Source organism: Vulpes lagopus, chromosome 24 (genome assembly GCF_018345385.1).
Source record: "Vulpes lagopus strain Blue_001 chromosome 24, ASM1834538v1, whole genome shotgun sequence".
Taxonomy (NCBI): Eukaryota; Metazoa; Chordata; class Mammalia; order Carnivora; family Canidae; genus Vulpes; species Vulpes lagopus.
In genome coordinates this window covers 17,100,520-17,125,636 of record NC_054847.1, presented here as the reverse complement: position 1 = coordinate 17,125,636, position 25,117 = coordinate 17,100,520, and the positions used below count along the sequence as shown (strand labels likewise).

At 42.4% G+C, this 25,117-nt stretch overlaps 1 protein-coding gene across 1 annotated transcript in view; it reads left to right on the top strand.

Moving 5' to 3' along the window:
* The window catches only part of TMEM163 (transmembrane protein 163), a gene marked incomplete at its 5' end in the record, with an annotated part of 225,155 nt that overhangs the window by 174,863 nt on the left and 25,175 nt on the right, over positions 1 to 25,117 (top strand). Inside the window, one exon of the mRNA XM_041740005.1 lies at positions 8,669 to 8,765. Coding sequence (XP_041595939.1) covers positions 8,669 to 8,765 — 97 coding nt within the window. The remainder of the gene's footprint in view (positions 1 to 8,668; positions 8,766 to 25,117) is intronic.

The window sequence follows — 25,117 nt, the reverse complement described above, 5'->3', positions numbered from 1 at the left end:
TGTGATTGATTTGTGAATGCTGAACCACCCTTTGCAGCCAGGAATAAATCACACTTAGTTGTGCTGAATAATCCTTTAATGTAGGATCCTACTGGCTATATCTTGGTGAGAATTTTTACATCCATGTTCATTAGGGATATTGGTCTGTAATTTTCCTTTTTGATGTGGTCTTTATCTGGTTTTCCACTTTTTTTAATTAAAATTTTAAAAAATTTAAGTACAGTTGACATAAAATATCAAATAAGTTGTAGGTGTACAATGCAGTGATTTGACAATGATATACACTACAAAATGCTCACCATGGTAAGTGTGGTTACCATCTGTCATCATGTGAAGTTATTAGAATATTATTGACTATATTCCCTGTGCTGTACTTTTCATCTCTGTGACTTACTTATTTCATATTGGGAAGTTTGTATCTCAATCTCCTTTGCCTATTTCATCCATTCCCTTCCACCCTGGCAACCACCAGTTCTTTGTATTTATGGGTCTGTTTCTGCTTTTTTGTTTTTAGATTCCACATGTAAGTGAAAGCATATGGTATTGGTCTTTCTCTGACTGGCTTATTTCACTTTAGCATTATACTCTTTGAGTCCTCCATATTGTTGTGAATTGCAAGATTTGTTCTTTTTTAAGACTGAGTGATATTCCATATTGTGTGTGTGTGTATGTGTGTGTGTGTCTGTGTGTATAGCACACCTGATTTTTCTATTCATCTTTTGATGGGTATTTAGGTTGCTGACATATCTTAGATATTCTACATAATGCTGCAGTAAACATAGGTCTGCATATATCTTTTAAAATTAATGTTTTCATTTTCTTTGGATAAGTACCTAGAGATGGAATTACTAGATCCTATGGTATCTCTATTTTTAATTTTTTGAGGACCCTCCATACCATTTTCCACAGTGGCCATACCAGTTTGCATTCCCACCTGCAGTGTATGAGGGTTCTCTTGTCTCCATATCCTCACCAACTCTTGTTTTTTCTTGTCTTTTTGACACTAACCATTCTGACAGGTATGAGTTGATATCTCGCTGTAGTTTTGATTTGCATTTCCCTGATGGTCAGTGATGTTGAGCAGCTTTTCACATCTATTGGCCACCTGTATGTCTTCTTTGTAAAATGTCTGATCAGGTTGTCTGCTCGTTTTTAATTGGAGTATAATTTTTGGTGTTGAGTTATATAAGCTCTTTGTATATTTTGAATATTGACCCCTTATTGACTATATCACTTGCAAATACTTCCTCCCATTCAGTTGATTATCCTTTTGTTTTGTTGATGGTTTCCTTCACTGTGCAAAGGCTTTTGAGTTGGATGTAGTCCCAATTATTTATTTTTGCTTTTTATTTCTCCTCGCTTGAGGAGGCAGATCCAGAGAAATATTGCTAAGGCTGATGTTCTACAATTTACTGTTTGTGATTTCATTTAAATAGTTTTATGGTTTTAGGTCTTACAGTTAGGTCTTTAATTCATGCTGAATTTATTTTTACGTATGATGTAAGAAAAATGGTTCAGTTTCATTCTTTTGCATGTAGCCATCCAGTTTCCCCAACACCATTTATTGAAGAGATTTTCTTTTCCCCACTGTGTATTCTTGATTACTTTGTTGTAGATTAATTGACCATATAAGTATGAATTTATTTTTGGTCTCTGTATTCTTTCCGCTAATCTGTAGGTCTAATTTTGTGCCAGTACCGTACTCTTTTGATTGTTACAGCTTTGTAGTATATTTTGAAATCGGGAATTGTAATGCCTTTAGCTTTGTTCTCCTTTCTAATGATTTTTTTTTTTTTTTTTTTTTGGCTATTGAGGCATTTGTGCTTCCATACAAATTTTAGAATTATTTGTTCTAGCTCTTTGAAAAATGCTGTTAGCATTTTGATAGGGATTGTGTTGAATCTAGATTGCTTTTAGCAGTGTATTTTAACAGTATTTTCCCATTTCATAAGCATGGTATATCTTTTCATTTATTTTCATAAGCATGGTGTATCTTTCCATTTTTTAATTTGTTTTCAGTTTCTTTCATCATTGTCTTATGATTCTCAGAGCATAGATCTTTCACCTGCTTGGTTGAATTTATTCTTAGCTCTTTTATTCATTTTGATTTATTTATAAATGGGATTTTTTTTCTTAATTTCTCTTTCTGCCATCTCATTATTAGTGCATAAAAACACAACAGATTTCTGATTTAGTTTTGTATCTGCAACTTTAGTAAATTAATTTATTATTTCTAAGAGGAGGTTTTTTTTGCTGTTTTTTTTGGGGGGGGTGGAGTCTTCAGGATTTCTCCATATCGTATCATGATCTGCAGATAGTGACAGTTTCATCTTTCTTACCATTTTGGATGCCTTTTATTTCTTGTCTGATTACTATGGATAAGGCTTCCAGTCTATGTTGAATAAAAGTGACAGTAGACATCTTTGTTTTGTTTCTGATCTCAGAGGAAACGCTTTCAGTATTTCACCATTGAATATGTTAGCTGTAGGTTTGTCGTATGTGGCCCTTGAGGTATATTTTCTCTAAATCTATTTTTTGAGTATTTTTATCATGGATGGATATTGAGTCTTGTCAAATGCTCTTTCTGCATCTACTGAGATGATGATATGATTTCTACCCTGACTTTGTTAATGTGGTGTATCATATTGTTGATTTGCATATATTGAATCACCCTTGCATTCCTGGAATAAATCTCACTTGATCACGGTGAGAGATCCTTTTAATGCATTGTTGAATTTACTTTGCTAATATGTTGTTGAGGATTTTTTAATTTATATTCATCAGAGATATTGGCCTATAACTTTTTTTTTGATAATGACTTTGGTTTTGTTATCAGGGCAATGCTGACCTTATAGAATGAATTTGAAACCTTTCTTCCTCTTCTGTTTTTTTGGATTAATTTGAGAAGGATAGGTATTAGCTCTTTTTTTTTCCCCCTTACTTTTCCAAAGCTACTTCTCCTCATTCTTTTTTTTTTTTTTAAGTTTTACTGAGTTTTAATTTCAGTATCATTAACATATAGCGTTATGTGAGTTTCAAGTGTAAAAGGTATTAACTCTTCTTTAAATGTTTGGTAGAATTCACTTAGGAAGCCATCTGGTCCTTAAGTTTGTTGGGAATTTTTGGTTACCAATTCAGTTTTGTTACTAGTAATCTGTTCATGATTTCTATTTCTTAATGATTCAAATTTGCAAGATTGTACGTTTCTATGAATTTATCTACTCTGGGTTGTTCAGTCTGTTAGCATATAATTTTTCATACTATCATCTGTAATCATTTGTATTTCTGTAGTATTGGTTTTAAATTCTCCTCTTTAATTTCTGTTTTTAAGTCTTCTTTTTTCACCTGATGAGTCTGGCTAAAGGTTTATCAGTTTTGTTTACTTTTCAAATAACCAGCTCTTAGTTTCATTGATTTTTCCCTTTATTTCATTTATTTCCACTCTGATTTTTATTATTTCCATTTTTCTACTAACTTTGGGTTTTTCTAGTTCCTTTAGGTATAAAGTTCAATTGCTTGAGATTTTTTGTTGTTTTTTTTTGAGGTAGGTCTGTATTGTCATAAACTTTCTTCTCAGAACTGTTTTTGCTATGTCCTAAAGATATTGAATCATTGTGTTTCTATTTTCACTTGTCTCTGAGTGTCTTCTTATAATTTCCTTTTCAATTTCTTTGTTGACCCATTAGATGCTTGGTAGCATGGTTAGCCTTCATGTGTTTATGTTTTTTTCCCACTAATTTTCTTATATTGATTCCTAGTTTCAAATAATTTTGGTCAGTAAAGATGCTTGATATGATTTCAGAATTACTAGACTTATTTAGACTTGTTTTTGTAGCCTAAAATATGATCTATCTTTAATAGGGGTATGACATATCTATGTGCAGCACCTCTACTTTGCATTTTCACTGAAGCAGGTTCTCACAGTGCACTTTTGCTCATTAAATGCCCCTTTCATGGAGTGTCCTCCCTAACTTTCTATTTTTTTTCAGGTTAATGTTTCCTATCCATTCTTCTAGACCTAGCTTGAATGTCACACTACAGGGGTGCCTGGGTGTCTCAGTCAGTTAAGCATCTGCTTTCAGCTCAGGTCATGATACCAGAGTGCTGGCATCAAGCCCTGCATCGCGCTCCCTGCCCAGCAGTGAGTCTGCTTCTCCCTCTGCCTCTGCCCCTCTCCCCCACTCATTCTCTCTCTCTCTCTCTCTTTCTTTCTCTCTCTCTCTCAAATGAACAAATAAATATCTTAAAGAAAATAAATGTCACACCGCAGAGACATCTTTCCTTCCCACTCTGTCCCCAGGTTGTATTTAACCATATTACTGTATTCATTTTGTTTCTGTCCATTTTCATATTCATGAGTAATGACTTACTGTGATGATTTTCAGGATTCCCATCCTATATTTGTGCTCTCAGGAGATTGCGAATAGATTATGTTTTCCTTAGCCTTGAGGCTTGGCATGTAAACCTAAGATGTGAATGACTAAAGTACAAATCCCCTTCTAAAAAAAAATGCTGTTACCCCTGTGGAGCAGTAGCTGTGGCTGAGATTGGCTGACATTAGATGAGAACAAGAGTGGGACTTAGCATGTAAACTGGGGAGTTGAAGGGTCTTACTGGATGGAAGGAAGTGATGCATTCATTAGTGGAAAATACCAAAGGCATGATGCTCCTTTGCAACAGCAGACACTGCCAGCCCCACATAAATTTACCTGATCCTGATGAGTAGTTTCTGGGCTTCCCTCCTTTCTGCCCTCTCTTTTTAAAACATGTCTTACCAAGAAAATATATAGAGAGGATGGATAGATAGATAGATAGATAGATAGCAAAAGCATACATATGTATGTCTGTATATACACTGATGAACCTCTGTATTTTCAGTGCAACCTTTAGAACTGCACTGATATTTCACTAACCACCCATGGCCATTTAAATTATAATTATTTGAAAGCAGTTAAAATTAAATTTTCATTTCTTCAGTTGCTCTAGCAACATTTGAACACTCAGTAGCCACATATGCCTGGTGGCTACTATGCTGGACAGTGCAGAATAGAACACTTCATAGGCACAGAAAAGTCTATTGGACTGCATTGCTGTAGCATCTAATTGCTTTATAAATCACTCCTGTTGACTTTTGTCCCTTAGTATTGAAGCTAGGAAAAAAGGATCCTGTGTAAACAAGATTTTAATTGGATGTGTTCTTGTCAGCTGGTACCTTCATACAGATATAAACAAAGGACCATTTGTTGAGGAAGGTGGTTACATGTGAGTTGGTAGTTCTGTGTTGAGGAGCTGGATAATCTTACCATGGAGAGGATATGGACCACTTGCCTGGAGAGCTCTGGCCCGAGGAACCATTCACACCACAACCTGTTCACAGTGCAGCAGATAGATGAGGATGAAGGTAGAGAAGAAAGATGGGAGTGTTGGTGGGGAAGGAGGTGGGGTCCAGAGCTTAGAAAATCAAGGGAAGGAGGAAGATGGTGGTCTTGAATCAAATGTTTGGCATAGGCATTATAGAGAATGAGAAATGGCTCATAAGCATTTATTGCTCACTTTCTCCTTCCCTTTATCTTTGTGGCTTTATTTAAAATGACAGAGCACACGAAGGGAGAGAGAACCTAGCTGGAATAAAATACACCAGAGATTGTGCATTGCTCAGTACTATGTGCTCATCTCTTGACTGTCTTTTATTTTTTATCACTTCACATTTGGTTGATGGCCCAGATTACAAGTGCTTTGCGCACCAGGATGAGAGATGATAAATAAAACATTGACACTTTAAGCTGGGGATTGAACTGATTAATTGCCAGGACTACTGTGTTTTAGGTCTTTTGTAAATTAGGGGATGACTAGACAAAACTTCTCCTATTTGGCTGTTTGGATATGATGGGAAATATCTTAGGACTGATATAGGATTCAAGCTTTCTTAATGTGAACCACGAGCCTTAAAACCTACAACTGACAAGAGACCAAATTTTCAACCTGACATCATTTTGGATGTGAGACTGTCAGTAGGTTTTGCTCTTATAATTTCAGAGGCAAAAAAAAAAAATTAATGCTTTACTGCAGGTTTATTCATAGAATTACAATGCTGTGCATAATTAGTAATCTGTAGCCTTTAGCAGAAGAAAAAGAGATGCCCAATGACTTTAGTCATTTCTTTAAATTTTACTTTGTCGTCTGTCAGACAGTAAATGTGCCTTGGGGAAGACTCTGTTTTGACTGCATCAGAAATACCAGAAGGACTTATTAAAACCCAGATCTCTGGGCCCCATCCCCAGAGTTTCTGATTCAGCAGATCTGGGATGGACTCAAGAATTTGCTGTTTTAACAAGTTCCCAGGTGATGCTGATGTTGCTGATCTGTGGACCACTCTTTGACAACCAGTGGTCCTGTGGGAGTTTAAATTCAACTTCAGTCTGTGTTCATTTGGGGGATTATGTTGACGGAGGCATTGCATTTGCCTCTTTTTGAGTCATAATGTTTTTCACCTCTGAGGATTTGGCAGGAGGGAAGGAATCTGTGTTCATTCCAGTGACCTGGCAGCTCAGTGCTGTCAGGCCCGTGGACTCATTGCCCTTCATTTGCCAGGCCAGCCTCTCCTGGTGAAGGCCACGACAGGCTAATAGGGCAGGTATCCTCCATCGCTCCTCCTCTTGCCTCCTCTCAAACTAGGAAGCAGCACATACTTGCAGAAAGAAGCAGCCGTATCTGTAGTGTTGGCTCCTGACCCAAATCGTCCCTGCATCTTGGAGGCCACCACAGTCCCAGGGTGGTGGAGGTAGTGAGGATGTGGTGTGGATGCCGAGAGTCTTTGAGTGGCCAGGTGGTTGACTGGGGCTGGCTGCTGGGAGGCAGTCAGGAGACCAGGCTGTATTTCTAAATGGACTTCAAACCCTTTGAGTGACCTTGGGCAAGTCTCCTATCCTTGACTTTCCTATTTTGACCACTTGTGTTTATGGAACACACCTCTTTCCTTCCCAGTTTGAAAAATAGCAGAAAACCAGAATCTCAGATCTGGTGAGTAGCCTCCGGGGCATTTATGCGCTGATGTGCGGAACTCTGAGTGCCTGAGGACAAAGCTGCCGTGTAAACACAATATATTATTAATAAAATGTTAAAAAATAGCATCACACCCTCTGCTAATAATAGCTGGTTTAGGCTGTGGGAGCAGCTTTGACACGCAAGCTCCCAGCGGTGTTGAAGGAAGGGTGACTATGGTTTTTGAATTTGCAAGAAGATGAAAACCAGGCTTCAAAACATTTTTGAACATAATCACATGTATATTTGTGAAGAAAATATGATTATACTTTGGTGAAATTCGACTTCAGTAAACCAAACCATCAATTTCTTTTTATTTTTATTTTTGATTTTTGTTACATTTCAGAGTGGTTTTGTAATGTGGGCCATTCAATAGGCATTTTGGCTAAAGTGTTAGGTGTGTCCTTCCCCTTCCCATCTGTATTGGTAAGTGGTCAGTGCCCCCTTAAACTCCATGGGGGGACACTTAGAAGTTATCTAGTCATTACTTAATTGGTGACTATATCCACTCTCCAGAAGCATATGAGGCACCTGCTATGTGCTCCTGTAGATACTGAGATACAAAAATATGGGTTCTTGCCCTATAGGGATCTGTAGCATAATTTTGATTTAAGATATATAAGCAAGATATTATGTAAGGAGATCATTACGTCCTTTATATTTGTCTCCTTAAAAATGTAAGCAAAATTCAAATCCACTTTTGGTGCACTATAATGGTATTTCTACAGTGATCTGAAGAAAATAGTTTCCTGCAGCGTCATTTATACCTGTCAGCAGGAAGCCCCGACATTTGTTTCTTCCTCCACCCTCAGAGAAGTATGGAGATGAAGACTTCCTGAGTGTAATACCTTGTCTGTAGAAGGTCTAGCACCCAAGCGATGGGTGCCTTCTTGTGTCTCAGAGAGGGAAAGCTGTTCAGTTGAATAAATACACGACACATCTCCTAGGGACCATTAGACCCTCTTCCTTCCTCGCCAGCTGCGATGACTTGGCATAAATACTCTATCTTTTGTCATTACCAAATTATTCTTCCTTTTTATCTTTGGGAAAATGCAGTGGTGTCTATCACATCATGTTAGAGATATCCAGAGTGGATTTTTCTTTTCCTTTGTTTTTGCCAACATTAGTGGGTTATTATTAATTTTCTTGATGCTAATTTCATCCTCAGGTGGGAAATATTACTCCCATTTTGACAGGTGAGGATGTAGAAGCTAAAAGGAGTAGCTTGACCAAGATCAAGCTTGTTAAATGGTAGAGCTTGGGATGTCTCAGGCCAGAGCCTTCACTTTTGTGCTGTTAAACTCTGAACCCTCCAGCTGGAGGAGAACCAGCATATTGTGTTACCAGGCCAAAGGGATGGAATTAACATCCTTGAAGTTTCTTCCATGCCTGTGTTCTTGGGATGCTCTGATATTATGTACGATGGGGTTTTTCCATGGGGTTGATTTTGCTAATAAATTGGCCTGGGATCCTAGAGATGAGTCAGTATCAATTCTTGGACTGTGAGTGGCCATGGTGGGCATGTGGTGAATTACGGGTGAGTACCAGTACCTTGGGTTGTGTTATTGTGTAAAGAGCAGAGTGGACTTCTCCCAATTAAGACTCTCAATGTTTTGTTTCTTTGCAGAGCCTGTGTCATCTTGGGGGTGATATTCCTTCTGTCATCTATATGCATAGTGGTCAAAGCCATCCATGACCTCTCGACTAGGCTGCTCCCAGAAGTGGTAAGGTCCTCCTCCTTCTTTAACAATTTTTCCAGGAGCTACCGGCCTCTGACAAAGCATTTACTGGGGCAGGTCAGGTGGGTGGAAGGAGAATATACAGCATTTTAGGAGTCCAAAAGAACTCACAGCACACTGTGAATGACTTGGTAGAGTGAGGTCCTGGGCGACAGGAGAAAACTTCCAAGTAGTTGAGGTGGTACTGGGTTCTGGGTTCTGTGTCTCTCTCCTTAGATCTATTGACTATTTTTAAAGCAAGATGTCTTTTATGTAAAAGGAGATGGGATGATTTTTATGTAGCAGAATGATCCAATCTGTGCTGTTCATATCTGTTGTTCTTTGTCTAGTCAATGGTTATTGTAATCAGAATTATTTTTCTCTTTTGCACCTTGTATCAATCCATTCACAATTGGATTTTCTGGCACAGCTGACATTCAGATGCAGAAACTGGAAGATGCAATTTCATATTAAAGTGTGTCTTTGACTGCTTTGTTCTTTGGCTGAGAGCCATTACCTGCACTCTGATTCTTTCCCCAGCCCCTCCTTTTAGGAATTGGGTGGGGGGGCAGGGAAAGTACTTGAAGGTCTCTTATCAGGTTACCTTCATAGAAGGCAGCTGACTTACTTACCAAGAGATGGAGTTACTGGCATTACAGTGATTCTCTAAATACAAGTTGCATAGTGATTTAAATGCAAAAATATGGGCTCTTCTCTTAGGATGTGATCTGAGTTTGGCTACCTGCACCTTCTTATATACCAGGCCTAAATTAGTGGAACTTTCATTGCACTTTTAGAAAAATATGCATTAATCCATTCTGGGGTGAGGTATTTGCATATTTATGGGAAAGAATAAAATTAAGTGGGACCTGACACTGCATTTAGGAGAATTATGAAAATGGGTGCTCTAAGTTACCAGCCCCTCTCCTGACTGAAATGAGATCAGACGCCAGTCCTTTCCTAACTCACAGGGATCTTACGTATTATTTGTCATCACAGCTGGCCTGAAGCTTATTGTCTACTATCTCAGCAACAGTGAGGAAAGGTGGACACCCAGCTGTGGCCTTCGGTCCTTGCCAGAAGCAGAGCTAGCTGAGGGGAATAGTCCTATCTCATACTCTGTGTTCTTAATCTCACGACCGTGATGCCTCGCTCTGATCTCCTTGTGATCTCTCTCTGGCCCAGGATCCTGGACTTTTCCATCCTTTCCTCCACCAGACTTGCCATCCTAAGTTCCATTCTGTCAGAACCTGAGTCTTAGCCTTAAGTATGATTAATTAAGATGTCAGCCAGATAACGTCTTTGCGTTTTTACAGGGGATGGAGACATGCCTCCACTCAAAGAAATATTTATGGGTAGGAATTTTTAGCACAAGGCTAGTTGACACGTTCATTCATTTAGGCATTAAAAGTTAATTTGCAGCAGGGCTAACTTGATAAGGAGTGAGCAGCTGTGCTCATGAACCTTTGCACAGGCCCTCCTTGGCTTTCTCTTGAGAGTGGAACCATTTTTACCTGGAAACAGTCTCACATCCTGTGGTCCAAATGCTCCTGAGGGAAGAAGCTCACCAACTGAAATTCCACACCAAGGTACAAATGCCTGATGCCCTGACCACGTGGGGTTCAGAGAGGGCGAAGAGCTCCATGATTTTATCCAACACTGGCCCTGTCCTTGGAGGACTCACCCCTGGATCCGCCCTGGTGTGGGATTATAAGAATCAGACCCATTTATGGTCATCTCCTCAGAACTCTGACAAAAAGAATAAGGTGGTTTTATTGTTTTGGTTTAAGTCTCCAGCATTATGGAAAGATAACAAGGGTACGTGAGCTCCCGTCTCCAGACAGAAGGCCTTCTAATCAGCTTAGTGGCACACGAGGGTCCGGAGTCTTTGGGTTCCCACTCTCTGCTCTAGAGGTTTGCAGAAGCCCACAGGCCGGAGCCGGACCCCCCAGTCCCTGGCCAGCGGGAATTCGGCACCAGTGTTTGTCCACATCTAAGTCAGGAGGCATGATCACACACTCCCAGAAGCCAGTCCTGAAAGCAGGAGCTGCTCTGCGCAGCCAGTGGTCTGCGGGAGCGGGCCTGGAGGAAAGGCCTGCCCTCTAGTGGTGCCAGGCAGACTTGCTGCGCTGTCCGGGCCGTCAGATCTTCCAGGATTTTCAGAGTGGAAGCCTGTGTTTAATGTGAACTAAATTGGCAACTCATTAAATATTTTTGGAAACCCATGTTAGGAGTGGATGGGCAATTTCGTTGAAGTCAAATAAAGTATGCCTGTAGCTGTTGAAATCAGGGAGACTCGTCTTCAGGGCCATGTCATGATTTTAGGTCTGAGTTACAGCCTTGCCCTCAACTGCAGAACTGCCTTTTTTTTTAAGACCAAAAAAAAAAAAAAAAAAGGTTTGTTCCAGTGTAGGTAACACACAGTGTAATATGAGTTGCAAGTGGACAATATAGTGACTCAACAATTCCATACATCACCCAATGCTCATCACGATAAGTGCCCTCCTTAATCCCCGTCACCTATTTCACCCATCCCCCCACCCACCTTCCCTCTGGGAACCATCAGTTCTCTATAGTTAAGAGTCTGTCTCTTGGTTTGTCTTTTCTTCTTCCTTTGTCCATTTGCTTTGTTTCTTAAATTCCACACATGAGTGAAATCCTATGGTATCTGTCTTTCTCTGACCTATTTCTCTTAGCATTATACTCTGTAGCTCCATGCTTCTCCATCAAGTGGGACTTGGTGGTCTCAGACAGCATGTCCAGCAGGATGTCCACCTTTAGCCTCAAGAGATTGTCTTCTTCCTCCACCTGCTGGTTCCGCCTGTGGAGCTGCTGAGCTCCCTCCGGGCCACACCTCCACTAATCCCCGTCTCTGCTATCCACTGGCCATTTTCAAACTTCAGGCTTTGTCCCACCACGTTCATGGTGGGGGTTCCATAGTCCAGGCCCAGCTCTACCTCCCGGGTTGACCAATCCAGATTATGCAGGTTGGAGAGAGGAGCGGACGTTTTCTAAGGACTGAACGTATTCCCAAAGAGAGGCATCTTTGGCCTGATGAAGGAAAGTTGGCAAGATTTTATTCTTTTTTATGGCTGAGTAATATCCCATTGGCTATATATATCACATCCTCGTTATCCCTTCATCAGTCATTGGACACTTGAAAGAACCCTCCTGCTCTGTTTGTGGGAAGGCAAACTGGTGCAGCCACTGTGGGGAAAACAGTACGGAGGTTCCTCAAAAAGTTAAAAATAGAGCTACCCTACGATCTAGTAATCACACTGCCAGGTATTTACCCAAATTAAATAAAACCACAAATCCAAAAGGATATATGTACCCCTCTGCTTATTGCAGCATGATTTCTAATAGCCAAACTATAGAAACAGAGCTGCTTTTTTTAGGTATGATTTCTATAGGGTTATTTTTACTGTGGGTTTGTCAGAAGCAGCATTTTCCTGACCCTGGGCCTGTTTCCTGGTGGCTTTTTTATTTTATTTTTATTTTTATTTATTTTATTTTTTTAAAGATTTTATTCATGGTGGGGGAGAGAGAGAGAGAGAGAGAGAGAGAGGCAGAGGCAGAGACACAGGCAGAGACATAGGCAGAGGGAGAAGCAGGCTTCATGCAGGGAGCCTGATGTGGGACTCAATCCTGGGTCTCCAGGATCACGCCCTGGGCCAAAGGCAGGCGCCAAACCGCTGAGCCACCCAGGGATCCCTTATTTTTATTTTTAATGTAGCTGCAACCCTCTCAGAGTGAGGATAATCGAAAGAACATGTAAGCTTTGAATAAGAAAGCTATGCGGTTTGGAATTTCCCATGAAGTACAGTGACTCTGAGCTGTGCTGGTGTCACTGGGCCCTTGGCATCGTCCTGGAGAAGCCAGGCCAGTCGGCTCTCCGGGGGCCCCAGCACAGGAATTTGTGCTACTGGGAGGCCTTCATAACTAAGTGGTCTACGTCTGTTCCACACAAACTGCACGTGAGCACGTCGGAGCATTCATGAATCAGGATTCAAAAGAACCTTCTCAGAAGTTATATGAACAGTGGTTCTAGAAGTCGAGGAGAGTTAATAGTGCCTCACGTGTAGTGGTTGCCCTTTGACTGTGGATTGCTTTGAAAAGAACATCATCCTCTTCCTTTTCTCCCCCCTGCCGCCCCCTGTGTAGGTAAGAGGGACAGGTGGCCTCTTCTCCTTTTGGTAGGATGTGGGGCCTCTGAGGCTCTGATCTTCCTGAGGCGGTCAGCTGGCTGCTGGCGGAGCTTAGGTTTAAGGCGGTGTCTCCTAGTCCAGGGCTGTCTTGGCTGCTGGGACTCTCAGGCTTCTTGTTCTCAGAACAAGTCCTCTTGTTCTTTGGCTTTTCGGGTCTGGCCCTCCTGTGTTCTCATTCTCAGGGGGGCTGCTGACAGGGCTGTCCTAGAGAGGATGGCCAGGCCCCCCACAGGCCCCATGCCTGGCCTTTCGGGCTACGCCGGCTACCTCCATCCCTTACCATTCTCCGTCCACACTCTTTGTCTCCTGGAAGCGCCACAGGCAGGTTGACCCTGAAGCAGTGGAAAGGGCCGTGGGACAAGCATGGGATGAGGGGAGGCAGGACATGCGTGGAATCACATGGAGGGAAGCGCTTTAGGGGAGCTGCGTAGCACAGCGGAAGGTATGTGGGGGTGGCAGGCTGACCTGCTGGAGGAGTGGGCCCCCTCTCTGCCTCTTCTTTTTTTTTTTTTTTTTTTCTTTTAATTTATTTATGATAGTCACAGAGAGAGAGAGAGAGAGGCAGAGACACAGGCAGAGGGAGAAGCAGGCTCCATGCACCGGGAGCCCGACGTGGGACTCGATCCCGGGTCTCCAGGATCGCGCCCTGGGCCAAAGGCAGGCGCCAAACCGCTGCGCCACCCAGGGATCCCCTCTCTGCCTCTTCTTACCCACGAGGAGACCAGCACAGGCAAGTCGCTTAGCCTCCCTGGCCCTGGACTTCCGCATATGTACAATGGAGATAATACTTAATGTCAGGGGTTTAGGATAAGGATAAAATGAGCCATTTATTTAAAATAACAGTCATGAGCAGTCCTGGTGGCTCAGCGGTTTAGTGCTGCCTTTAGCCCAGGGCCTGATCCTGGGGACCTGGGATCAAGTCCCACATCGGGCTCCCTGCATGGGGCCTGCTTCTCCCTCTGACTGTGTCTCTGCCTCTCTCTCTCACTGCATTTCTCATGAATAAATAAAAATAAAATCTTTAAAAAAAATAAAAAAACAGTCATTAAAAGACAGTGCCACTGTGGTGCCTGCTGCCCTTAACGCTCTGAGTTTTGATGTCTCTGAAGAGCGTGCTGGTCAGTGTTACCTCAAGTTGTGGCCTGAGGTCATTTCAGAGTGGGCCCCTCAGTCCCCTTCACTTGGCTTCTGCTCTCCCTCAGGCTGGCTGGAGCTGGTAGTGTGCTCTCTCGGGCTCCCGGTCGTAGCCAGTCTTGGGCTGTGTTTGGTAGAACAACAACACGGTGTTGGAAGACCTGACCTCCAAGGCTGCCTCCCTACTCGTCAGATGTGTGACTTGTGGCAGATCATGGCTCCTCTCTGGGAAGAGCTCCCTCTGTGTTAGTGGGTGTCAGGCCACCTACTGTACCACAGAGACTGGGAGTTAAATGCGGTAATGAATGTGGAAACGCTGTGTAAACTGTCATGCTTTACAAAAGAGGGAGGTGATCTTGGTTCCGATCCCAAGGCCATAGAAGTCCCATTCTTGGCCATGAGCTTCCTGTCAGTGTCCTGTTCAGCTGGACCAGCTCACTGGCTTCTCCTGCCTATAGTAGACCGAGACTTCTTCATCTGGAGCTCTCAGCCAGTGTCTGCATCCAACCTCCTTCAGTGGTCATGTGGCAGTAATAGTGATTGCAGGTATAATTAAAATAATAACTACAGGGGCACCTGGGGGCTCAGTTGGTTAAGTGTCTGCCTTCAGCTCACGTCATGATCCCAGGGTTCCCCGCGTTAGGCTCCCTGTTCAGCAGGGAGTCTGCTTCTCCCTCTCTCTCTGCCCCTCCCCTGGCTCATGCTCTCTTTCTGTCTCTCAAATAAATAAGTAAAATCTTAAAAAAGTAATAACTAGAGATTGGCAATAAATGATGCATGGCCATATGCTGATAATAATAATTATTACCATTTGACTGTCGACTAGTCCCTAGACCCTAGGGCACTGGGGATGCAAAGTCAAGTAGCACTAGCGGCTAGAATTTTCTCATTGCCCTGCAAAGCCCTTGACTTCTCGCGGGAGTCACCTATTGCTCCCAGGGAGCTCACAGTTGGGGAAAGCCCCACCAACTGATACATGTAGTTCACGGTGATAAGGGCTGTGATAGAAACAATCACATGAGAACACAGAAAATGCTTCGGTATCAAGCCTGGAGGTGGAGGAGGTGTGTTGGGGCCTCTCAGAGGAGGAGACGCTTCATATAACTTCTTCTTTTTTTTTTTAATTTTTATTTATTTATGATAGTCACAGAGAGAGAGAGAGAGAGAGAGAGAGAGAGAGAGAGAGAGGCAGAGACACAGACAGAGGGAGAAGCAGGCTCCATGCACCAGGAGCCCGATGTGGGATTCGATCCCGGGTTTCCAGGATCGCGCCCTGGGCCAAAGGCAGGCGCCAAACCGCTGCGCCACCCAGGGATCCCCGCTTCATATAACTTCTGATGGAAGAGTGAGAATTGGCAAGGCAGCTCTGGCTGTGAAGGGGGTGGGAGTGAGGCACAGGAGGAAGGGGTCCTTACAGGCACAGCAGGGGCAACAAGCCTGTTCTCTCCCTAACCCTTCCCCACCTTTCTCCTCTCTGTGTCCGATGTATACCGGTGTCCCTGGGTAGGAGGAAGGAATTAAAAGGAGAAAATGCAAAGGAGACGGAGGGAAAGGAAGAGGGAAAAATGACTATGTGTTATGGGTCAGAAATGATTGCTTAGCATAATTTTGACTCTTCACTGAGTAGCAAGGTTGTCCTTCAAGCCTCCCCATGACTATCTCTCTACTAACCTCTTGCCTCTGATGCCAGCCCACCCACCAGGACAAAGGAGCTTCTAACAAAGCAAGGGAACCCTTCTCACTTGCTCCTTTCCTTGCTCTATCCTTCCCAGTCCTTGCCAGAATGGAGCCAGGTGGCCAGTCCCCTGCCCACACCTCTGTTTTCAGTCTCCTTACCACCTTCCCTCTCCCTCAGGGCTTCTCTCCCTCCCACACTTAACCCTTTGAGCCCCCTCCTTGCCCACCTCTTTGGAAATCTCATGTCTATACTCATTCCTTCCTTCTGGCATCTTTAGTCATGCCCCGCCTGCAATTCGTATCCAGGCATTTTCTTTCAAGTGCTTCCTTCCCTCCTTCAGCTTCTATTACTCTTGAAAGTTCTCTGTCTGAAGACACTCATCCCTTCTTCTCGTTCTTCTTGATACCTCAACTGCAAACCTTGCCTCCCCTCAGCTGCCCCTCCCTGGTCATATTTCAAGTCCATTCTTTAGGACTCTTTGCCCTTTGAGGCAAAAGGCGTTGAACAGAAGAAAATGAGGGAGAAGGGTGGAGCCAACAATAACGGTTTGGGGCCAGGTGAGTAACTTCACATAGATGCTGCTCACTCATCAGCTTGCTAGCCTCAGGTCACCCGAGACAGGCACCCCACTCATGGGAGTGAGTTTTGAAAGATTCCGTGGTGAATGAGTATAGTCTTGTGGTGAAGGGTGTGGGAGCTGGAGTCAAGGATGCAGATCCCAACTCTGCTACTTTCTAACTAGAGGAATCTGGGCAGGTGGTTTAGCCTTTCTCTGCCTAAGTTTCTTTGTTTTTAAAGTAGAAATAATAACGGCACTTTCTTTGTGAGATTGTTAAGAAAACAAAAAGATGTAGGTGATGTGCTTAGCGTATAACTATTGAATAAATGTTGCCTGATATTGTTGGACCGAAGAAGTTTCTGAGGAAGTTGGTGGACCTCTTGTTCTGGAAGCTCAGCCTTTTAGGATGTGTCTTCAGGGATCTTGTTCCTCGCTCAGATTGCTTAATGCTGTAGGATCCTTCCTGTGCAATTATCTATGATTTCTGGATTCCCCATCAGCAACAGAGAGATTCATCTCCAGTATGACATGCTTTCAAGCATAACTCTGAATTTTATTTGGGATTTGTATTACCAAATACTTGAAAAAAAATCACACACATTCAAGGCCCTTGACATCTTCTCTGCCAACATCTTCTCAGTAATGCACAAAAGCAGAAATTCGTGGTGTCAGACATTAGTGGTGTCCCAGTCTTGTTACCTGAGAATAATTCCATTACCTCAACGAGACTGACCTCTTCATTCATCTGATAGGCAGGGACCAATAGGCTTCTTCTTCTTTTTTTTTTTTTTTAATGATAGTCACACACACACAGAGAGAGAGAGAGAGAGAGAATGAGAGAGGCAGAGACACAGGCAGAGGGAGAAGCAGGCTCCATGCAGGGAGCCCAACGTGGGATTCGATCCCAGGTCTCCAGGATCACGCCCTGGGGCGAAGGCAGGTGCTAAACCGCTGGGCCACCCAGGGATCCCCCAATAGGCTTCTAAACACAAGAAACTAAGCACTGATGAAAACGAATTGTTATTTGCTTGAATGAGTTCGAGGAGAGTAAAGGATCTAGAAATAGATCCACACATATCTGGTTAACTGGTTTTTTACAAAGGTGTTGAGGCAATTCAATGGAGGGAAGACAAATTCTGTCAATAGGTGGTGCTGGGGGCTCCCTGGGTGGCTCAGTCAATTAGGTGTCTGCTCAGGTCATGATCTCAGGGTCCTGGCATTGAGCTCTGTGTCAGGTTCCCTACTCAGTGGGGAGTCTGTTTCTCCCTCTCCCTCCGCTCCTCCACCCCCCACTCGTGCTCATTCTCACTCTCATAAATATATGTATACATGTTTGTGTATTTGTGTATATATGTATAAACGTATGTATGGTGTTTAAATGGTGCTGGATCAACTGGAAAGTCATATGGACAAAAATGGAGATCAACCTTTATATAAAAATTAACTCAAAATGGATCATAAACTTCCAACGTAAAATCGAAAACTCTTAAAACTTCAAAAAGAAAATAAAGGAGGAAATCTTTGCAATCTTGAAATAGGCAAAGTTTCTTAGATATGCCACCCAAAGCATGAACCATTAAAATTTTAAAAAATTGAACATTGGAGTTTATCAAAATCAAAAACCTTTGCTCTTCCAAGACACCATTAGGAAAATGACAAGACGGCACGGCGGCAAATATATATCAGGCAAAAGACTTCTATCCAGAAAATATAAAGAACATTTTGATGGTAATAAGATCAACAACCCAATAAGGAATCCTCCCTTCCATTTCTTCTTTCTCCATAAAATCTTTATGTCCTGTAGTGAAAAGTTTGTTCTCCAGGAGGATTTTATATATTTTTATTAAGATTATTCCTTTATATTTTGTGAGCTTTGTTGCTATTTTAAGGATTAATTTTCTATATTATTACTGCATAAAACTATATTTGGATAATGCTCTTACTAACCTATAATCTTGCCGATTCTTGTTTTATCGGTTATTTTGGATATATTATATATAATGGCAGTTTGTCTCTCCTTTCCAATTCTAGTATTTCCATTTTTCCCCTTATTTATTGGCCAAGGTCTTCAATACAGTATTGGATAATTTGCTGCTGATTTTGGAGTGACTGTTCAGTTTCTCGTTTGCCAGGAGGTGTTTTTTAAAATCACAGATCCTGAGTTTTGAGTACTATTTCTGTATGTATGGAGATGTTTCTTTTCCTTGGAGAAGTTAATATTTTGAGTTAATATTTTAATATTGAGGCATCCTTGAGTTCTTGGAACAAACCCTATTTGGCCAGAAAGTGTTGTTATTTTAATTCATTGCTCATTTTCACTTACTATTATTTCATTTAGGGTTTTTGCATCTATGCTCATAAGTGACATGAGTCTAAAGCCCCTGTCCTTGGGCACCACATATACATAGTTACGTTAGCTTTTCTTTTTCTGTGCCCTGGAGTACTGGTAGTAATGTAGGAATTATTTGTTCTATTAAGTTTTGGTAGAATTTACCTGTGAAATTGAGCCTGTTGCCTTTTGGAGAGGCAATAAAGTATGTTCTATGTTAAGATTGTGAACTCTAAAAAAATTTTTAAAAATTAAAAAATAAAAATAAAAAAAGATTGTGAACTCTAGAGCCAGACTGCCTTGGTGAATTAGATGTGACAAGTGGATGAGTTACCCCACCTCTTTGGCTCTAGTTTCCTCCTCTAAAATATGTTTAATAAACATAACATTAGTACCTACCCCACAGAGTTGTAAGAATCAGCCCAGTTAATGCATGTAAAAAAGCATTTAAAAAGTGTTCAGCACTGTGCTAAAATGGTTTTTGCTTCTATTGTAATTATCGCCACTATTACTGATTTTTTTCCCCCTGCTGCCTCAAACATTTTTAAGTTTATAGATTTGGAATAATTTTCAAAATTTGTTTTTCTAGAAAATTGCCCATTTTTTCTAGGCTTTCAAATTTACCTTATTAAAGTGCTCATACTATTTGCATAAGATTTTTAAAAAATCTTGAATCCATCTGTACTTATGTGCCCTGTCTTATTGCTAATGTTTATTTGTGCTCTTGCTCTTTGTCTCTCTCTTTTTAAAAAAAATATTTTTTAAATTTATTTGACGGAAAGAGAGTGCACGCGCACAAGTAGGCAGAGAGGCAGGCAGAGGGAGAGGGAGAAGTAGGCTCTTTGCTGGATAGGGAGCCCTACAGGGGGCTCCCCAATCCAAGGACCCCAGCATCATGACCCAAGCCAAAGGCAGCCCCTTACCCATCCAAGCCACCCAGGCTCCCCTTGCTCTTTGTCTCTTAATGTAGCTTACCAAAAGTTTATTCTTCTTAGAAACCGTGCATTTGATTTCGTGGAACATGTTGATGTGCTTTCTCCTTCCAGTAAGCTCTCATCTTCAGTAGTTCCTGCTATTTTGTTCACACTTGGTTTTTGGGGGCGGGTAAGTGAATTTGATGGGGATTTTTTTTTTCCTTTTTAGTTTTTGCTGTCAACATTTCATTTTTTTTTCTCCTGTTGTGTTTTTAGACTGAGAGAGAGACAAAATAGTCATTTATGGAAGGAGCTGGCAAAAATAGTTTGCACAGAAGTGTGTTCTTCACATTGTATCGTTTTAGTCCTGGGCAGTTTTGAGATTCTGGCCTCACATCTGCCAGATGTGAGCCCTGATGAGCCCTGTGAGTCCTCTGATGGAGCCCTGATATTTGTAAGTGTGAGCATTCTTCAGTGACTGAACCATGAGTGAGGGCTCTTAAGGCAACCATCGCACACAGCAGGCCAGGGGCGTGAAATGTGTTACCAGGCATGATGTCAGATTTCTGTGTCAGCTGCGAGGCTGTAGGTCTCGTTATTCAGACACTAACTTTATGTTGCTGGGAAGGAATTTCGTGGAAGTGATTAACATCTTTAGTCAGTTGAATGTCAGTAAAGGAGATGATGCTCAGTCATCTGAGTGGGCTTGATCCAGTCAGTTGAAAGGCTCTAAGAGCAGAGCTGAGCAGGCTTTAAGGGGTCAATGATTGGGCATTTGCTTTGGCTCAGGTTGTGATCCCAGGGTCCTGGGATCGAGTCCTGCATTGGGCTCCCTGCAGGCAGCCTCTTTCTCCCTCTGCCTATGTCTCTGCCTCTTGCTGTGTCTCTCACGAATGAATGAATGAATGAATGAATGAATGAATGAATGAATAAAATCTTAAAAAAAAAAAAGCTGATCTGAGGCTTTCCTGAGGAAGTTCTGCTCTTGGAGAGCAGGTTCAGCTCCTGCAGGCACCCCAGCCTGCCCTCCCTTTGGATCTCCGACTTCCCTTGCCAGCCCCGCATTGTCCCACAAGTCAGTTCCTTGTAGTGCATCTCTTAATATTGATCTCCTACTGATTCTCTTTCTGACTAATGTACTCACAAATTACTGCCCTGAAGTATTTTCTTTATGTTGAGTTTTGATTTTTATCCAACTTGTATGTGTTATGATTTAAACAGCCACTTATTCTACAAGAGTCTTTATAAAAAATAACCTCCTCTTTAGAGGCAACCATTTACAGCTTTCAACCTTCACCTCTCTAAGTAACAGGCATGTGTTGCTGCTTCCTGCGTTGTCAGTTAAAGGCACCATTTTTTTGACTTCCTCCTCCGGCTGGCTCTTTAACCATCCCCCATTGGCTGTTTACTTCCCAGTACATTTGCATTGGTATTTTGATTAGATCAATAGTCAGCATTATTATGATGATGATTGTAAATGCTATTCAGAGCTGAACCACATACTCTTGTTTGTTCCCTGATACTAATAAAATGAAATATAAACCACACACACACACACACACACACACATACACACACACGTACATACGTACATTTTGGGTCTGCTCCTCAGATATCATCTTGAGATCTCATTTGTTTTAATCCTGGGGATTCACTTTGTTTTTCTCTTGGGTTGTATCTTACTGGATCCCATGTTGCTGTCTTTCATGGTTGACTCCACAGTTTGGGAGGAGCACATCTTTAAGGAACTTTCTAAGAACACTTATAAGGAAGGCAACATTTTTTTGAGACTTTGAATGTCTGAAATGTTGCTGTTCTATACTCTATTTGTTAGTTTGCCTGCATAGAAAAGAGTTTATGAGACATTAATCTCTTCTAATTTCTAGTGTTGCTTTTTAGGAGTTTAATGCTCCTCTAATAACCAGTTTTTTGTTGTTGTTGTTGTTGTTGTTGTTGTTGTTGTTGTTTTAAAGCATTTTCTCCCATTTCTGGAAGCTTATAAGATCTTCCATTTGTCCTCAGTGTTCTGGCTTCCCCAAAGCCATTATTGACCGTCTGATGATATTTAAGAAAAATATATTTATGACTGTGTGTGGTGAGGCTTCTCACATATGATCTTAATGCTGAGACAGGAGTTTTTAAGCTAGTTTTTGGGTCCATGGATGGTATTTAGAGGATCCATGAAGTTTTTAATTGAAAAGAAATCATGTCTTTATTTTCGTTTAGCCTTTATCTGAAACTTAGCGTTGTCTTCCATCATAAAATCAGGCAATAAACCACACTTGGTAGTATTAGAGTCCTTGTAACTCTGTTACCCATGGAAATCAGATAATGTCTAAGATCGGTTTTGGCAGATATCTCAAAATATTTTTTGTGCTTACCACTACATTGCTGTTCTTAATCCATCCGCTATTTTGCTATTTAATACATTCATTTAGAAGCACTTATTAAAATGTAGAGTTTTTAAAAAATCTGAGTAGGTGCATGCTAATAAATTGGTTTCTTTTATAAGTCTATATATTTTATGCACTTAAAGTCATTTCTCCTATTCTTCTGGGTTAGTTAACTTTGCAGGGTAGTAGGAAAATTCCTTTAAGCCCTCTTGTTTTCAGTGCAGCAACAGCTGCCTTCAGCTGCACCTGACCCATCGGGTGCAGAGACCCTTTATTTTGCTCTCTGCAGTGAATAGGCTTTCCTGCCTGTTGAGGAACAGCATGAGCACACTTTGGACAGCGGGGGACGGGGTCCGGGCTCTCACAGAAATTCTCAATTAGTCCTCCTCCTTTTAGTCTTACCTCTTTAACTCCTATTCCAGGAGTGCTAGTGGCATTGATCCCTGAACTTTCGGGGGTTCTGATACGTTGCTTCTCAACCTTATGCTCTGCCCTAAGATTCCACCATTTTTTGCACCTTTCAGGCAGGTAAAGATCTTCAGTCTCCTTTCCCAACTCACACAGTTTTGTGGTGGTTGTTCTTATTTTATTTGTCCTTGTGGGTTCATGCTTCAAAAAAGCAAAAGCAAAGAACCCCAAAAGTCCCCCGTGTTGCCATGTAGTGGCCGTTATAAGGCCTGTATATGTGTGTCTATTCCAGTATCTCAAATTGGCATCTCTTCCGATTTTTAAGGCATTTTCAGATACATAAAGCTGTGTTCTTTGCATTATGCATTATTTGTTCTGTTTCTTTTATTTAATCACAATTGAAAGTCAGGGCTGTCAGGCAGCTTGAGAGGAAGATTGTGCTTCATGTTCCTCAGTGTGATGGGTAGTAGAGTTTAAGTCAGACAGCTGGGAGTCTGATTACCTTCTGTGTCCCTGACTAGCTGTGTGACCTGACCCGAGGGGGGACACTTAGCCTTCTGTTTGTGGCTCATGTTTTCTACCTAGCAGGAATCTTGAACTGCTTATGTTGAAAATGAAATGAAATAGTTTATGAAAGCTTTGAAAAAGAGCCTTGTCTCCAGTGGGCATCAATAGTAGCACTGCTTGTATTGTGATGCCTGTTATGTAAGGAACTCTCTAGTTTGATCGGGGTATTGGCATGATATTCGTGTGACTTTTTTTTTTTTAAGATTTACTTATTCATTCATGAGAGACACAGAGAAAGAGAGAGACACAGGCAGAGGGAGAAGCAGGCTCCATGCGGGGAGCCTGATGCAGAACTCGATCCCGGGACCCTGGGATCACATCCTGAGCCCAAGGCAGACGTTTAACCACTGAGCCACCCAGGTGTCCGTGTGGCATGTTATTCATACCAACAGAGGCAGAAAAGCAGGAAGCCAGAAGATCCTACTTCCTTTACGGAACAGAGTCGTTCAAACACAGCAGTGCCTTCTGGGTCATGAAGGGTTAGCTGAAGGGCTGCCATGCTTTGTTCACGTTTTAGGGAACCCTGCAGGTGTTACTTCCTTCAGGTGTCCCATAGTTACAGGGGGAGAGGGGTGTGTGAGTCCAGCCAGCACAGCTCATCTCCAGTTCCATGGCAGGCAGTGATCAGGGGTCAGGGCGCTTGTCCTCCCCGTGCGTCTTGCTTTGCTCTCTTGCATCAGAAAACAGCTATCAGACTTGATGCCTCACGTGACAGAAGCCAGGCTGCATCTTGGTATGGCAGCCAAGCACTTGAAAGTGCCCCCTCGTCCCGAGGCAGTCATAGTGCCTCAGCTGACGCTGCCTTGCCCTCCTCTACAGCATCCTGTGACCCTAGCATTCGAGCTCTGGGGTGCCCTGGAGCTGGGCCCCTGTTCCCTTCACAGGACTGCAGGCCTCGATGGTCAGGTGAGCCAGCCTGGCCAGAAATCACAAGGGACCAGGGCTCCCCAGTCTGCCCATAAGTCCCACCGGTGACCCCAAGTCCACTGGCTGCAGAACTGCCTGGCTGCTGGCTTGAGTGTCTGAACACCACCTCCTGACCCTCCTGACATCGGAGCAGTCCGATGCTGATTTAAAAATTGTGAAGTCATTTAATGTGAATCCATGGCAATTTGTCAATGTAATTTAATAACCAGGGGGAAATTTTTTTTTCATTTTTTTTCCATTTTTATTTTATTTTATTTTTTAAAATTTATTTTTTATTGGTGTTCAATTTGCCAACATATAGAATAACACCCAGTGCTCATCCCATCAAGTGCCCCCCTCGGTGCCCGTCACCAGGGGGACATTGAGGGCTCATGTTTGGTGTGATTTCCTCCACATCTGCCAGTTTTTCTCATTTGCTGGGTTGGGGGAGGGGTGCTTTGAAAAGACCTGAGAAGGAGAGTGACTTTTAATTCCACCTGGGGCTGTAAATCGATACCCATTTACTATTCAGCCAGCACTAGCATTTCCCTGGGTAATTCTGTAACCCATGTAGTGTCAGAATGATTTGAAATTTGTCCTCATTAGGAAAGCAAAGGACACCCCTTTTTCTGCAAGCATAAGCAAGTGAGCCTCCCTTTTCTCCCATGTGCTGTCACACATCTTACGAGGAGGGAACGTGTTGGTCTTGGGGGAAGGGGTGAGTGTGTTAGTGGCCACAGCTCACTGTGACCTCGAATCCGAACTACCAGTATCACCTATGATAAGGACTAAGCTTAACACAGGAGGTGACAAGTGGTACTGCAAAATAATAATAATTTCTACAAAAGGTTTTCCCCTGAGCAACACTATGGATAAAAATGCTTTGATATGGGGCTGTATGGAAGAACAGGGGTGGCTGCAGGAAGGTTGGAGAAACTCAGTGTCGCAGTATTGGCAACTGCTGCTGGCCAGCCATCAGCCAGAGACACGGCTTACCCATTTTATGGGGTAGTGTGAATCCATCAGAAGCTGGATCCAGCTGACAGGTGTTAACTCCCATCACACCTCTGTTTGGGGGTAAAGGAGAGTGGTGGGAGTGACGAGGAATGTCTTAGTGTGTCGGGTGACAAGGACAAAATATTACACACTGGGAAGCTTCCTCAATAAACCTTTATTTCTCACAATTCTGGATGTGGGCAAGTCTGGATCAAGGTGTCGGCAGAGGGTGTCAGTGAGATTGCTCTTCCTGGCTCTGGAGGGTC